The following is a 17,905-nucleotide window of genomic DNA, read 5'->3' on the forward strand; positions in this document are numbered from 1 at the left end:
GTAAAAACTTAAAGGCTGTCTGAATGCTGTTTTATAGTTCACAGGGTTTTATTGCAGTATGGATCTGTTTTTTGTAATGCTTCTTAAAGGGACTGCCTTTTATGTCAACCCCTCCCACCTTCTCTTTGTCTCAGTTTCCCAAGAATATATGTGTCCACCCCAAGGGGGTCATGTGATGTGTTCATGCTGCTTCCAGCCCATGCCTGATCGAAGAGCAGAGGCGGCCACCCAGCAGAACTTTCATCAGCAATGCAAGTATTTTTGCTGTAAATAGGCTGCAAAGCAACATTTGTAATCTTTTATTTGAGGTTTGACATGTGAACTTCAAAGGTGGTGTACTGTGAATTTTTTTTTTTTGACATTATGAAGGTAATTATCTCTGTTTTCATTTGTACAGGTATGGCATGCCAGCGTTCATTTTGCCACATGTACTGGGGGTGCACTCGAGTTGGATGTCTTGGATGCCTGGCGCATTTCAATGGTATGGATTCTCACTGCATCCTCTTTACACCTTTAGCAGCTAAGGAGTTTGATTGTAAACCATAATGTAGCTACCCTTAATACCAAGTCCCATTTAAGCCCCTGTCACATTACTCAAATACATAATCTTGGCAAGTCATAGGCAGTCAACATGTGCCTGCATGACAGCCACTTGTGTAGTTACAAGATATTCAGTGACTCATTCCATCCAACTAGGCTGCACATTTTCCTGACAAAATCAAAAAAGTCAAATTTTTTTTCTTGAGTTGTAGAAATGAGCTCCGTGTATGCGAGAGCTGACAACCAATGAGTATGCAGCCACAATGCATATAATACAGCTATGAGGGATAAGGAGCACTGGTGTTTTGGACTTAGCTAAGAGAAGAGTGGCTTGTCGGTCTTATGTCGCATGTTTTATGTACCATGACAGAATTGGGGGGAAAAAAAGAAAATAAAAGGGCAGAGATTGCAGCTGAACTCACTGCACCTGTAAAGCCTTTGCACAGACATAAGTTCTGTGAAGCACACATTATTGACAGTCATTTTTGACACTGGCTTACTCACCCAGCCTGCCAAGTGTATTGCTTATACATGGTTGTCGGGTCACCAACAACTAAATCATCAGGTTAATTAATGAAGTTACAAAAGTATAAAAATATAAACACGTTACAACATTCCTGCCTTTAGGAAAGCAATATAATCAAAGTAAATGCATGAGAGTCAGGTGAATGGAGATCACTTTTATATTTGATTTGGAATTTAACTGTTTGTGTCTGGAGATGTTTAAAATTCATGTTACAAAAAGTTTGCACACCTTTGCAACCAAGAAACTGGTAAATTTTTTTTTTTATTATTTTTCCTGGAATAATGGAATTTTTTCACATTAATTTTGCTGATTATAAGATCTTACTAAAGGTGAAGGATTTGTCTTGATTTAAACCTTTACATCAACAAAGGTGTACATCTCAGTAAGGATTTTAAACGTTTGTTATTCTCTGAATTCTTACATTGACAAAAATTGCACTGTGCTTATTTCTTAATATTAAAATGAACAATAAAAACCTTTTAGCACAAAGTGTGCTTACAATCATCATTTGTTTTGGTTTTTTGTCAGGTAGCATTTCTGTAAGCACATTCCTGACCCCATCAATCTTTTTATCCAAGAGATTGTTGCTACCTGCACAATGCATTATGTCCTAACTGGATTTTTAAAATTTATTTTTTTTTTTAAACCCCTGCGCTTTGCTTTAAGGGGAAGCGTGCTTTCAGACCATGATACTGCCAGGGTGGGGGTTTGGAAAAGTGCTACTATCAGAAGTAATGTTCCCACTGTTGTTTAGGAAACCGTGTTATGCTTATATTATGATCACTGATGTAAATATGTGCCAATGAAGGAATATTGTTGCATTGGTGGGCTTTCAAGCTTAGATAATGAAAACCATTATCCTTTTTAATCTTGATGCAACTACACAAAGTCAGAAATAGAAATTGAAGCAATACCATTCTTTTGCACACTTACTACACTTAAATAAGAAGTTTAAAAAGCAAATCCTTGGATCCAATGGAAGGGATTTTTCAAAATGATGTTTAAGGAATACTTCACCCAAAAATTACATTCTTTGTATATGTTGGTTATCCCATGATGTTTGTAGTGATGTCTGAGAAAAATTGTTAACCTTGTTTTTATGGAGAACAGCACTAACAAAAGTCCTGGTACAATAGGCTTCAATGGGCACCAACACTGAACAAAAAGCCAATAATATAAAAATATCCATGAAAAAGATCTTAATTTACTTATGCTCAATAATTTATATGTTTGATGTCCAGTCGTATGCTCTCAATGTTCCCAACACACATATTTATGCTAAACAATTGTTAAATAAAGCAGTTCTGATCAATTGTCTTGTGAATGGCAGAAGAGACTCAAATAAGAATGACATTTTGAATTGAAGACCCAATTCCACCAGTTTATTAAAAGAAGGGCTGTAGTTACTTATAATCTAAGAGACGATTTATTCTAGCAGCATTAACTGTTAAAGGCATTACTTAGATTGTGTTGTGCTAGGTACAATATTCAAGGTTATAAAAGGTTTTGGTTTGTTTTCACAGATCTGAATCTGACTGAGAAGTGCATGGATGGTGTGCTTAACAACAATAATCATGAATCTGATATTCTGAAGGTATCCTCATCACTTCCTTTTTTTTGACTTTACAGACAACACATTCACAAGTCTAGCAGTATTTAGTGGGGTGTGAATTATATCTTGCTCTTTAGTGGGACTTATCTTGGTTCATTTTGAAAGCGAGCTGGATCAACGAAAGGAGTTGAATTGTAGAAAAGAGGGAAACTGGAAAAAAAACAAAAAACTGCCGTTTCTTCAAGTGATTGTCTTAATTTCAGGTCCTGTTGTTGGCAGAAATTCCTTTTACTTTGTCTCTGTAATTTCAGTTGTTTTTTTATGTCATATACTCTTCCAGTCCATTTTTTCCAGCAGCATTTTATGTGTGTGCCTGCTATGCATTGCACTGATTAAGCAAGTGAGCAAGCTTCTCAGAGAGGAGAAAGCTCTTTGTGTCTGTTTTTGATGAACTGTCACCATCCATTCTCATCCCAGCATTGGCTGGTAATATAAGCCAACAGATCAGTGCAGAATGCACTTGGAGTAGCATCAGCCTTTTCTTCTGTGGATCTTAAGTGATCAGTTGGCATATTCAACCTGGCATGCTCAGAAGCCAGGTAAGCAGCCCATAAAATATGGTCTACAGAGCTTGTGGTAGAAGTATTTGCAAAATGTATCATTAACAAGGCCCTATGAATTGCTACTCGGAATTAGCAATCAAGGCTCCTCTGTTTTACTTCACAAAGTTATTGCTTGAGTTAACTAATATTACATACTAGGGGGTGCTCCTGCCTGCTTCATTCACCAACCCCCACAGTCTGTGCTATGTGCAAGGCACTTCGCGTCTCTGCCACTTGTGTTGTGGAGGGGGGGCTGAACGCACTCCAAGGAGACACGGTTGCTCCTCCGAAACCTCCCCTTAAACGGTGATACAATGGGAAACAGTTTTTTTTTTTTAACCTCCTCTTTGCTCGATCAGCTGCTGGTTTGCTGCTGCTGCCGTGCCACATGATCTACATCTCATGTGGCGCTTTGAACATTTAAAAGCCTGTACAGCAGCTGTCCTACTCTTTGTCTTTTATTTCTGGCCCCGGGTGTGGTTAAATCTTTTGGCACAAAGTGTCATCTTGCGGGACATGAGTTCTTGATATTTTTTAGTTTATTATTTAAAAATGGAAGAAGAATCTGAAAACCTAACAACATCAAGTTCAATAAATTCTGAAAAGAAGGATACCAAACATATATATTTAGGTTTTAAAATAAGCCCAATTTAAGGCGTAACAAAAAAAATCATATCCTGTCTGTCTGTCTGTCTGTCTGTCTCTCTCTCTCTCTCTCTCTCTCTCTCTGTGTGTGTGTGTATGTATATATATATATATATATATATATATATATATATATATATATTATATAAACCTTTTGTCTGTCCATGACGCCACCTACCCTTCTGAAATGGAAACGTTGCCTACAACGAAAATCGGTGGCAAAAATATTCCGTTTATGTTGTGCAATTATAGTTAAATATGTGTTTATTGAAAAAATCAATATTACAGAATTATCTTTTAATTTATAACAGAGACCCCCTCCCTGAGACATTCACAAAGGAGAAAGCGAGGCCATTTTACCCCATACTTCACTGTATGCCCTAAAGGTGCTTTTGTTTGTTTGAAGCACATATCCACATTTATTGCAATCTTTTTTTTTGTACTTTTGCTTTTTAAAATATGTTTATCTTGGCCTACACACCAGTATCCTTGCAGATGGTGACAATTTTTAAATTGCAAATGAAAATCCATGCCATTGATTGCATTCTCAGTTGAGTGTTATTTATTTTTTTAAAACACTTTTGCAGACGGAGTTGCATACCTGTAAATCTATACATGGTGAATTTTATTGTAAATTTGTGTAACAGTCCCTTCTGTCACTTTAGAACTACTTGACTTCTCGAGGAATGACATGGAAGGACATGCTTCATGAGTGTCTACGTGGCCTCCAACAAGGAGTTTTCTATTTGTCAGGTGAGACGTGAGGCTGGCTATGCTGTGTGAATGAAGCCTTTTCTTGTGGATAGTTAGTTAATTTCTGCTACTGCCTCCTTACTGAGGGTTGTGGGTTTTGTGTCTTTCTGATTGGGACAAAAAGTTTGATGATTTTAGGATGTAGGTATGTTTTAATCTTATTTTAATCTTTATGCTTCTCATCAAAGATTACCGCATCACTGGGAATGCAGTGTTGTGCTACTGCTGTGGCCTGCGCAGTTTCAAAGAGCTGGCTTACCAATATCGACAAAGTATTCCTCGCTCTGAACTTCCAGGTGAGAATCCCATGCTCAAATAGAACATGGACAGAAAAGATGACAGATTGTTATTCACTAACTGGCATGTGGCACACAAGTGCAAATGCAACACACATCACAAAATCTTGTCCATGAGATCACAGACATTTGCAGAAGTATGCTTGATGAACACTCCTCCATGTACATTTTAATAGACTGCAGAAATTTGACGGATATGGATTTTCCTGTTGTATCCAGCTCGGTGGGTTAGATTTATTGCTGGGAATTACACTGTGGAAAGCTGGCTATGGTTATACTTTTACCTCAAAGACTCGCTGGTGACAAAGTAACCAGAAGAACAAAAGTCTAGTTTATACTTAGCTTACATTAAACAATTTTGCAACATTTGAATCCACAGTTGTCCTTTACCAGGAGACCTCTAGTAAATGTCAACAGTCATGTATGCCACAAACTCAGTGGCACATTGAATATCAACTGACCTTCGTGGCCTACACCTGTCTTGCCATGACCTGTTTATTTTTTATTGCTTTTTAATGATATTTAATATTATTTTTTCTCTGCAGCACTCGTAACTTCTCGGCCTGACTGTTACTGGGGACGCAACTGCCGTACTCAAGTTAAAGCGCACCATGCCATGTAAGAGTTTCTTCATCTGACTGCTCGATAGTTAGATTAAATTTTAGAGCATGTGTATAAGAAACATCTTAACCCAATCCTATTGCTAGCGGATTTTCGTTGTAGCTGAAGCGCATGTAAATGTACTTTATGCCTGATTTTGGGTGGCAGAACTTGAATTTGATGTTGCTTATGAAGATAACTCATACTGAATGAAGTCATTATTCAGACTTGCTGGTAATACAATGACTTTTACAAATATTGAAGTATTTCTTGATATTACCTTACATAAATTCTGTAAAGTTTTACAATAATTAAAATTATGAGTAAGGGTGCCTCTGGTAATCGAGTTTGTGTTCATTTTTCCCTCATCCTGAGGTAAACCTACATTTGGAACAGTTTAATTAAAAAATATAATAAGAAGTACTATTAAAGTCTATTTAGCTGCACACTTTGAATTGGATGGGACTGCTGTCTCAAACCTTCATAGTTCAGATTAACCCTGACCTGTGTGTGTGATATTTATAACTTCTCCCCATGTCCAAGTCTTTCCTCACACATCCGAAAGAAAGGCAGTTAATGATAACTGGCACTTCTAAACTGGCCTGCTGTCTGTTGTGCCTGGTCCTGCCTGGATGAGCAGTTTGGGTTTGTTTTAAAGATGAATGGTTAAAGGCCATGCCACATTATGCAACTTTTCTAGAAATTTTTTGTTGTAGCCTCCAATTACAAAATCGTAGAGAGTCCAAATTGAGCCAATCATGTGTTCCCGTGAAGCCAGTCACCTAACATGAGTCACTCCAATAAAATTAACCTGGTTTAATTCTGACTTTAGCCATACGAGTGGGCTCTGTGTGCATGAGAGCTGACAACCAATGAATATTCATGTGAATGTACAATGCACATAATGCATATAATGCAACAATGAGGAATAAAGAATGTGGGCGTTTTGGAACTTACAAACGGAAGAGAAGCTCATCTGTCTGATGTTTAGTGTTTTTATGTACCATGACAGTCACATAATAAGTTTTATCAAGGGCCTGTTCTTATAAATTACTAGAAGAGCACATGGACTGGCAGTTTAGCCTTAAAGCAGAGATTAAATAGCCTGAATGAGTAGGCCAAATCAAATTAAACAGTAAGCTCATAGTAAGTCCACTTGTGTTTTAAAGGATTGAAGGCTCCACTTTAATTTCTAATTGATGGTTTAGAAAGCAAAGGAAACTCCATAATATAGACATTAATTTGAAAGCGTGGCAAGTCAGATGCATATGGCGAAACTGTGTAATTAAACTTTTAAAGTGTTATTTTAGGTTATCTTTTTCTTCTTTGTGTGTTAAAAAGAGTAACACAGCTAATAAAATGTTCAGATGTAGTTGTAATTAATGTTTTCTATTTTTGAACTGAGAAAATGAGTCAAATTAGAATGCGTTTAGAACTCTCCTGCACAGAGTGGAACTGTAGTCAGCTGCACTGTGTTATAGTTCCAGGATTCTGGGTTCTAAGCCCCAGCTCATTTGATACGTACTGGGTGTTTCCATGTTCTACTTGGAAATCCCAAACACACATCTTAAGTTAACTGAACACTAATAAAGGAACAGAAGACATCTGAAAGTAAGAGGAGGCCATTCAGTCCACTAAGAATGCTAGCTAATAGCCAGACTGTCTCAGTGTCTCATTCAGATACTTATTAAACTTTGTCAAGGTTTCAGCTTCACCATCATGACTTGGTAGCTCTTATAGACTGTGTGAAGACGTGCTCCCATCTTAGATGCACTCCCTCTTCATTTTCAATAGGTGTCTTCAAGTATGTGATTTTTTTCACTATTTAAACAAAAGAGGCTTTATCATATTGATGCCTTCAACAATTTTGAAGATTATGATTAAGTAGCCATGTCACCAGCAGAAGTTTAATTCCCTCTAAGAGGAAGACTTGCACTCTATGTGTGGTCTGACAAGTGTGCTACAGAATATGACCATAACATCCTTTAAAAACGGGTTTTATGATATAACTCAATAGTTTGCATTTCCACTTGCTTTTGCACATTGTCTATACAATGACAATGTTGTGTCAACATAAACTTCATAATCCTCTTTTAGAGTTTGCTTTCCTTGTAAGATTGTTGTCCATCTTCTCTTCATAATCAATTGCGCCTTTTGCCTGTGTGGCAGCAGTTTACATCTCTCTGCAGTAAACTGCGCACTCTGCATATATGTTCAATTTCAGGACCATCCATGTCTTTTTACATTTGTTTTTCTTGCCCTCTTGTCCATGTTTGTGTCATCTGTGAATTTCACAACTTTACAAAATAAGAATCAAATCACAGAATTTGACTGCAGATCTCTGAGGGACTTTAATCACACATATCAGTTTACTCTTTATAGCAATTAACTTTATTAAGAGCTGTTTACTTCTTGGTTGTGTTTGCTCTGTGGAACCCTGCGTTTGCATACTGTATGTCTGGAAGCAAACAAAGTTAAAATAGCTTCTTGACTCCTATTGCATTAAAATAAAGAAATTGTACCTTGTCAACATATGAAAAAATGATCACTTTCCATGAACTGGAGAAGGTCAGAATATCCGGAGTAACGTAAAGGCTAGATTCTCCTGGCTTGGAACTGTGAAGGACTGTATGCCTCTTTATTGTGAGGTGACTTGTGCTTTTTCTAAATCTCACTTGACCCCAGGCTATCCTTTACTGTTCATGTGTCTGCAATAATTAATGTAATCCTTCATGTGTATTATATATATTTATTATTAAATGTGTTTTTTGGTTTTTTTTTTTAGAAAATTCAACCACATTTGTGAGCAGACCCGTTTCAAGAACTGAATGCATCTGATTCATTGTCTGTGAATTGCTTTGCTACAGCTGGGCAGTTCCTACTTTATGGAATATGTTGCTGTGAAAGAAAAAAAAGAGAATCTTGCCTCTTTTGAAATATGGACATGAAAAGTTGTGTTATCTGCTTACATCTGTTTTTTTAAAGGCATACTTTCTTTGGAGGATATCAAAGTCAAATAATTGGACACCTTCAGATCTTCCAAGCAGTTTGGCTAAGCAAATATCCAGGCTAAAGCATGGTTGAGATAGTTAACTTCATCATAAGAATCACAGAAAATTGTGCTATGTTTAAAATGTTGGTGGAAAATTGGCGTGGGTGGCAACTTATTTTCTTCAGGGGTTCTTAAGTAGCAGAGCTTCATACCTACATGTCAGAAGATACTCAGAAGGTCATTTATTTCAAGAATATTCCCCTTTCAGGCAGCACCGAACAACAGGGTGATGTTGCTGCACTTTGCACTTACTTTTAGCATTGACAGAATTTGTGAAGATGGGGCTTATCCGACTAACATTTCTTTGTTTTTTGTTTGAAGGTTTTCATGTTTAGCATTAGAAATATAACTTCCTGCAAACCATCTTGCAGTTTCCATTTTGGTGGAAACAATTGGATCATGCTTTACAAGGAGGGGGAAGCCTAGTTAGTTGCACTTATTTATACAATTTATTAATTCCAAGCAAAAAGACAATTATTTCACCCAACATGGCACTGGAGGCTCAGAGGTGGCCAGTGTCAAACACCCCATTAGCTGAATGCTCCATGTCTGGCTTTGAAGCTCGAGGTTGGTATTCATCAACTGTGTCATATAGCACTGACTAATATAAGCACACATGGCAGTGTATTAGGCACAAGGGTGAAGAAAACACTACAATGACTAAGATAGTTTTGCGATAAAGAGTGTTCACATGTTTATGCCAATTCTCTTTCTAGTGACACGTTGACTGTTCTTTATGGATCTTTGTAATCGTTCTTTATTAAGGCCAAATCATGTGGTCATGTTAATTGAAGGCTCAAATAATGGAAATGGTGACCTATATCCACTAAACATTCTACACAAGAATCTACCTATGATATATGAGAGGTTCTGGTAACTTCTGACTGCAAAATTGGGGATTGTTATAGTTTAGTATAATTTAAGGTTTAAGATATTAGAAAATTATATGCCCAGATTTTGATAGTCCACCCCAAACTGTAACTAAGTAATGACTGTGATAGAGAAGGGTGTAAAATACAGGCTGTTGGATTGGAGCTCGTTAAGCCATCTTGCTGGCTGTATGTGCAAAATTCACGTTGTGTTGGTTGATCACGTCTCCTTAAGGGTGTTCTGCCGCTGTGAAACAGATTAATTCATTTTGGTAAGAAAATTCCGTAAGTATGGATAAGGTAAGTCTTGAGCTGCTGAGCAAATTTATTGCAGTCATGCGGAAGCTTGAACCTTGAATTGGTATGGACCTGCTTCTTTTGTGACATGCTATTGTAGAGAAATTAGTGTCAGTGGTAAACTTGTGAGCTGGTTGGGGACTGGGGTTATGCTCTATGCAATGGCCAGCACTGGAGGGAATGTTTGTGATGAATGGGGCAGCCACAGTGCTCACTCATTAAAAGTAAGAATAGCTTTGCACAATGTTGTATAGGGGTTATGTTTGAAAATAATAATGAAAAAATCGGCTATGTGCACTTATAAGACACTGTCTTACAGGAGAGCTAATAAACATTTCGGCAATAGTAAAGTAGAAAATTCATAGGTCTTAGTGTGCTTTGTACATGTAATCACTGAATAATGTGCTGCTACATGCGGGGTCACCTCTAAGTGCTGGGCACTCACAATCTAGTGATAAGGATAGACTTGTTTCTTAAGCCTTTTTTCCATTCCCATAGTGCTCCTCAGAATATACAGTATAGCTTTTACCTATTGAAGTACTATGCCTCAAACCTCACACAACTACTATTGTTACTCTTTAAACGTTAGAATATGAATGTTGCAGGAATGGCAGTTTTCATTTTGAAATTAAAGGAGAAGCTTCAGACATAAATGTCTGAAATAATTATCCAACAGTAGATGTAGTTTCCTTAATTTAGTTGAATTTTTTTTTTCTTGATGTGAGCGTTGTGATAGTGTGACAGATATCAGTGTTAAGATGGTTTCTTCTGCTAGAGTTGTTGCTGTTGGCAGTAGTATTCTCCATACTTGTTATCATTGTTTTTGGTAACTGGGCTATTCCACATTTATTGGTTCAAATTAAGACAACTCAGGGAAATTCTGAGTGTTGCTGCTTACACACACTCAGTTTTCTCTTAGGATTCATTATGTTCTCCTACATCTCTTCAATGGACAAGAAAATTGTCCTAGACTGCATCAAGGGCTCATGGGTACAGCCTCCTGAGGACTGCAGATTGTTCTAGGCTTTCATTTCACCTTCAGCTATTAGTTAAGTAAGCTGTGCTATTTCTTTATAATAGATCTGGCTGAATGAAGAGACTCTAAACTTGATTTTTTTTCCATTAGCAAAACATATCTTAACTCAAAAGGAGTTATATGTTGTGTAATCTGGGTTTGTCTTTTATTTATGGTGTTGCAAGTAAATAATTTTAAATGAGTAAGTGGAAAAAGTAAAAATGTCTAGGATCTTGATAATCACTGTCTTGTTTTAAGCAGTTTTCTTCTTGCTTGCAGTTTTGAATGGTGTGAAGGCCCTGCTGAAGCAGTTGGGTACACTGTGCTAGGCCTATAGTACTGTAACTGCTACCTCTTTCCAACTTGCAAAACAATTACTAATTTTTGTATTTTGTTTGTTATGTATTTTTGAAACCAATCAGAAATTAAACCGTTCCTTTTTCAGTCCCCTCTGTTCAGTCTGGTTATTGTTGTCTACTGTTTGCGCTGCAGCATAGAAGTCACTTATACTTAAATAACTGAACAATATTTGTTCCTAGGATAGCATAGTGATGGATATATGGTATTTGTGTATCTGCACACTAAACCCCTTGTTATCACCCATGAATGGCCACCTTATTTAGATTACAGACTTTAGTTTTGGCAAAATGTTGTCTCCACTACACAAGTCATTTTAATACCTGGTAAGAACTACCACCATATAAGTTAAAGTATGTACTGTACATAAAACTTTGTAGTTTAATTATCTCAGGTTCCCTGCTTTAAAAGAATATCAACCACTCATCATTTACAATCTTCTATTAATCAAATATTAGGGGAAAATTACAAATTATGAAATTGCACAGTGTCACTGTGCTCATTTGGGTGTAATGGGGTAAATAATGTTGCTTCACACCTCCTAACTTTGCATTTAAATCCTGGGCCAGTGCAAGTCTGTTTGGAGTTTGCATGTTCTGTGTAGTGTTGGTTCTTCATATATATCTGTTTATTTCAACATCCCAAATGCACTGACTGGTGACTCTGACCTGGACAGATTTGTCGGTTTGCAAATGCTGGAGCAGACTGGATCCCCACCTAGAGCTGCATAGTGTATTGTGTATGACTTTGCTGGAAATAGAATAGGCTCCATTCTCCCTACAATCCTGTACTGGAACAAACAAGACTGGATATTTAAATAAGTAATCCAATGCACAAACTAATCCCTCGTTTGTCCAGAAATGTCCAGGTGAAAAATACTGATGTGTCTTATAAGAAAGGGAACATGCAAAGGTAGCATAATGATGTACTTCAGCCTTGTTGATCAGCAGGAGGCACCTGGAGTTACCTATCACTCAAGCTAGTCCCTTAGGAGCCAGTGATTGTACTGCCCAGCTCTTCAAGTGTACAATGGTATGGAAAGACTGTCACTGCTAAAATAACCAAGGGAAAATTAATTTTTATAAACTAAAATATGGACAAGATTCATAAAAGCATTTGCTTAATCTTACCTGTGGTGTGTACTGTATATTTTTCACTCTTCTTTAATGAAAAGCAATAACTAAAAGTAAAGACATCAAAGCTGATTTTAAGGGAACTTGATGCATCACTGAAAAAGTCATGCTGCTTTTTTTTTTTTTTTGTTAGCAAATACAATGGGTACAGAAAAGAATCACCCCCACCTCGAAATACTTACATTTTTTGCTTTACAACCTGAAATGAAGATATTTCTGCAGCTGTATTTACTCAATACAACTTACTGTATAGCAGCCAGAATGTTGATGTTGGCATATGTCTTTACTAACTTTGCACATCTAAACTGTGCAGTATTTGCCCACTCTTCTTTATAGAACTGTCCAAGCTCAGTCAAACTGGATGGTGACCATTGGTGGACTTCAATCTTCAAGTCATTCTAGAGATTTTCAATAGGGTTTAATCTGGGCCCTGACTAGGCCACAAAAGGACATTCACCTTTTCTTCCTTCAGCCACTGTGTGGTTAACTTTGTGTGCTTTGTCTCATTGTAATGTTGAATGGTTTTCCCATTGATATTATTCTGGCAGAGGGCAGCAGGTTTTCCTAAAGAATTTGATGGTGCTTTGCTCCATCCATTTTTCCTTCTGTGCCCGTCCCTGCTGCATAACAGGATGCTGCCACCTCCATGCTTTACTGTAGGTATGGTGTTCTTTGGACGGTGAACCGTATATATATATATATATATATATATATATATATATATATATATATATATATATATATATATAGTACCATTTGGCATTGAGGGCAAATAGGTGTTCTGGTCGGATGAGACCAAATTTGATCCTATTCCATTTGGCCTCTGAAGCATCAAGAGTTTTTTTTGGCAAACTCGATTGAAACTTAATGTGGCCTTTAAATGATTTTATTTCTGGCAACCCTCCATTACAAGCCACATTCATGGAGCATCTGTGATATTGCTGTTAGATGCACTCAATGACCACCCTTTGTCAAAAAGTCCTGTAACTGCTCCAAAGTTGTTATAGGTCTCTAGGTTGCCTCTCTGACCAGTTCCGCCTAGGTTGGGGGGGGATGGCCTGATCTGTGAAGGGTCCTAGTAGTACCAAACAATTTCCACTTATTGATTATGGACTTTACTGTCGTCCTATGGACTGATACATTTTTTTTGTATCCATCTCCCAACTTGTCCCTGTCCACGACTTAATCCATGAGAACTTCTGACAGTGCCGTGCCACGCATAGTTGACTGTTTGATTTCAGCTGCACTACCAAGGACTGGAATACTCTAGGAATAGCTGGTTTTATGCTGAACTAATTTGAATGATTGCAGTTGATCACGGGTGGAAGCCAATTAGCTTGGTGAGCAATGGAGAAGGTGATTTCTGATTGAGTTTACAAGTATTGGGGGGTAATCATTTAACCATCTCAGTCATGCGGTTTTTATTTTTTTTTAACTGTTATTACATCTTTCACTTGGCTGTGGTAATTTACATTTATTAAATACAGCTGGAGAATTACCTTGTATTTTTGTGTGGGCCTTTCTTTCAGGCTGCAAAGCAACAACACTATGAATATTTTAAAGGGGATAATTCTATAATATACATCCAGCTCCCAACAGAAAAGAATCTTTAATGTCAATGTTCCTAAGCCATTCCTGTGCAACTTTGGCTTTATGCTTGGATTTGTTGTCTTACCAAAAAACAAATCTTTTCCCAAAGTGCAGGTTTTTTGCTTCCTGCAGCCGTTTTTTCCTGCAGAAATTACCTGTGTTTTGCTGCATTCCATTTACCCTTCGAAATTCACAAGCTTTCTGGGACCTAATGCCAAGAAACATCCTCATAGCAGGATGCTGTCATCATATTTCACAGCAGGAATTCAGTGTTTTTGGTAAGTACATTATTGACACAGTGTTTAGTCTGATGGGCAAAATGCTCAGTTCTTGTCTCATCATACCAATGGACCATCTTTTTGCTTACTTCAGAGTCTCCCATGTGTGTTTTCTTTCTTTTAATTTTAGCTTTCTCTTTTCCACCTTTCCATAAAGCTGCGACTGCTGAGCCTTCCCTCAGTCGTCTTCTTCGTGCATGTTCACTCAGTTTCTGCAGACAGCCTACTCTAGGCTGATTTACAGCTGCACCATATTTTTTCCAATTCTTAAATACTAATTTACATACAGATATTCAGTAGCTTGGATAGTTTCTGGTCTCCATCTCTCATCTTGTCCTTTTCAATAGCTTCTTCATGGAGTTTCTTCAAATGTTTTTTTTTTTGTCTTCTTTGCACAGATTAGTCAACCATACTGGCTAGGGTCGCTTTAGACTACAATCAACTGATGCATCACACAAGAGATCTTCTTTCAACTAATTCTGTGACTGCTGTGATTGCACCAGGGTGGATTTAGGTGTATCATAGTAAAGGGGTAAATATTTATGGGATTGATTAGTTTGTGTTTCACATGCATTTAAATTGGACCACTTTGCAGAGATCAGTTTTCACATTGACATTAAAGATCTGTTTTCTGTTGATCAGTGTTAAAAAAGCTAAATGTACTGTGATTCAATGTTTTATACCAATAAAACATAAAAACTAACAAGACTTATATAAACACTGTAATTTAACATTGTTACTAAACCCTAAATTTCTAATCCACACTTTCCTGCTGCCTTTCTTAAAGGAAGCTTACAGCAGGATTTTTTTTCTCCCAAAACAAGTGGGGCAAAGAGATGTCAAAAGACTTGACTAGTGTTACATCTGTCAGAGGTGGGAAGTAAACCAACAACCTTGTAGTATTGAAGTCCAGTTTTTTAGCTACTGGACCACCATGTCTGCATGTAACACGAGGATTCAGGAGTTTCATTTCAATATTTTTTAGGAGCTGGAGGTTCAAGACGACAGAGTTTCACAGTACAGTAGAATCCAACAGAGAGTAATGACAGACAATACAAATGACTCGTCTGTGTAGCTACACATGCCTAAATATCATGTAAACTTTAAAGTGGAAATTGTGTGCCTGTTCAGTTTAAAAGACTACAGCAGAGTGATGTAATATTTGATCATTTTCCTTTTTCTTGTTTTCTTCACAATTATTTCAAGTAGATTAAAAAATGCAGTCAATACCATAAAGACACAACCATCCCGTTTCTTAAAACTGACCTTACTCTGTGGAGAAGGCATACAAATGGGAGTTCCCTGACTGACACCTCTTAATTAAGTAATGTAATTATTCTCCTAACAACATTAATATCATTTGGCTCTAAAATAGAAATCACCTTGTTGGCTCTTTTGGAAATCCCACCAAAACATGGACAGTGCAGAAATTTGTAAATAAATTATCCAACATTTTCTGGCAAGAGTGGATGACTGTTGGGTTCCTCTTCAGATCTCTGCAACCTTCTGTTTGAGTTTTACAGCTGCACAGATGTCAAAAGGGACAAGTCAGTTACTTCAACATATGTGACAGATACAGTACGTACATCACAGATTTCACTTGATCTCTTTTACAAATAGATAGCCTTCACTTAGAATTCATTACCATTATTTAACTGTGCAATGCTATAGGATAGATTTGTGGTATTGGTACATTGACTTTTTTAATATACACATGATTAATAAAGATGTGCATATATTTTGAAAAACCTTTTAAATGTACCTGAAGAGTGTACATCTTTTACCCGAATGCAATGCAATAATTAAAAGAATCATCCAAGCTGTCCTTATGAGAATTTAATCATAAATCAAATTGAGAAAGTTTGTATACTATGCTGTCTTCTTCAATGTGGTAGCTATAAGACCTTCTTGTTACTAAACTTCAAAGCATTTGTCTTACTTGAAAGGTAACCTACGTTTTCTGAAGAGGTGTAGGCCAACTGACAGTAGCAGAAGCTTTTAAAAAACCACATCCCTTGTGCTAAGCATAGCCAAACGTCTCAGATCCACAGCAGTTCCGCCCCACCAAAGTTGACGTTGGGTGCTATTTAGTATTATGCCAGCAGAGGTCAGTCTCACTTTGTTAGGCAAATTCTCACAAAGCTTTTCCAGGATGATCTTTTCCTATTACTGGAATAAAAACCAAATCAGTATTTCTTTAAACAACAGCTGCATATTATACTTCTTTATAATCTTCTAGATTTAGCACAAAGAATAGCTTCTTTCGTGCAGTAAAGCAACTCACTAGGACTAAAATAAAACAATTAGCTGGGCACAAGAGCAGCTAAAATAAATCTGGATATTCTGTACTGAAAATAGCATTAAGATATACTGCATCCCAATGCAATGAGAAAGCACATGTCTGAATCGCATGCAGAGGAATTCTGTTGAGCAGCAGATGTACAAAAACTGCATTGTGTAGTCTTTGACAGAAAAGCGAAAAAAAAATCTGCAGTTAAACATAGCATGCTTAAGGGATATGTGCCATCTTCCTAAACTTAAAGTTCTACAATTTGAAATAAATGTATGAATAATATTTAAATGTGGGGAAAAAACACAAATAGAGCACTAAACTGGTGGTTTAATACTGCAAGCTACAGTAGGTGACATTGTGGCTGCTTCTTCACAGATCCAACATTGTGGCTTTATATTCCACACCTAGTTTTCAATCTGCAGAGAAAATGCTTTTCTCTGACATTTCCTGAGATATGTGGTAACTGGAAAACCTCCAAATTTCCCCTTTGAGTATGACATAGTGGTTAACGGTTTGGACTTCAAACCCAAAGGTTGTGGGTCCAAATCCCACTATTAATATTGTGTGATCAACAGCAAGTCACTTCACCTGCTTGTGTTCCAAATGGAAAAAGAAATAAACTTATTGTATGTCAAATGTTGCAAATTGCCTTGTATGAAAGGAGTCAGTCAAATGTATTCATGTAAATGTAATTATGAGTGGGACTTGCAATGGACTAGGATCCTGCTCGGGGTTGAATACTGCCTTAGCATTAAGTGAATTTTGGCCAATTTTGTGAAGTTATGCTTGGCTAATCTGCCACAAAAGTTTTCTTTAAAATCCTTAAATTAATTCTTAAATATAACTTAAATTTTCACTTACGTTGATGAAAAGTGTCCCACTACCACACCAATTATCACCTTTAATGGGTTGTGCAATACAGATTTAAGTCATATACTTTTTTTAAAACCCATTTGCAGGGCTTCTCAGCAATAATGATGTTCTTAAGCAGTGGCTTTAAAGAAATGATAGCTGCAGGCAAACAAGGACTTGCACAACTTCAACACCACAAATCTCCACCCCACCTGCACTCTTTAGGTGGACGTAAACAGATTTACTCATGAAAGGCATTTTCACAAAAGTATACTGGTTTAATTACTCACCCAGCTAAACAGACAGCAGCTCAGTTTTTTTTTTTAATTCTCATTTCAAAGACATCCTATCTCTATACCAGTATTTAACTAATTTGGCCCTTTTTTGCACCAACTAACTAATTTCATCAAAGGGCTTGATAGCAAACTATGTTTATGTAGAAATAAAAAGAACTTTAAATTCAGAGTTAAATATTTGCTCTTCCCACCCCAATCTCTACTTGCTACAAACAACACTCTCCCGAGAGGTGGTCTGATGTGAGATCAACTGCTGGCTTTGTACACGACTACCCCAATACATCAAAGTTTCCATTAACCCCCCACCAATTCTTCTTGTGCATCTGCATAAATCTTAATAAGCCTATACACCATGTGGC

At 37.1% G+C, this 17,905-nt stretch overlaps 1 protein-coding gene across 2 annotated transcripts in view; it reads left to right on the forward strand.

The window, feature by feature from the left end:
• The window catches only part of chfr (checkpoint with forkhead and ring finger domains, E3 ubiquitin protein ligase), a 40,103-nt gene extending 28,909 nt beyond the window's left edge, over window positions 1–11,194 (forward strand). For both annotated transcript variants that reach the window (XM_039771455.1, XM_039771456.1), the window contains exons 11-17: window positions 135–251; window positions 398–481; window positions 2,590–2,660; window positions 4,531–4,618; window positions 4,807–4,914; window positions 5,460–5,532; window positions 8,300–11,194. In XM_039771455.1, the coding sequence (XP_039627389.1) occupies window positions 135–251; window positions 398–481; window positions 2,590–2,660; window positions 4,531–4,618; window positions 4,807–4,914; window positions 5,460–5,532; window positions 8,300–8,342 (584 nt within the window). In that variant the 3' untranslated portion in view covers window positions 8,343–11,194. The remainder of the gene's footprint in view (window positions 1–134; window positions 252–397; window positions 482–2,589; window positions 2,661–4,530; window positions 4,619–4,806; window positions 4,915–5,459; window positions 5,533–8,299) is intronic.
• Window positions 11,195–17,905: the final 6,711 nt, after the last annotated feature.

The sequence above is a fragment of the Polypterus senegalus genome, chromosome 12, assembly GCF_016835505.1.
Source record: "Polypterus senegalus isolate Bchr_013 chromosome 12, ASM1683550v1, whole genome shotgun sequence".
NCBI classification, from domain to species: Eukaryota; Metazoa; Chordata; class Cladistia; order Polypteriformes; family Polypteridae; genus Polypterus; species Polypterus senegalus.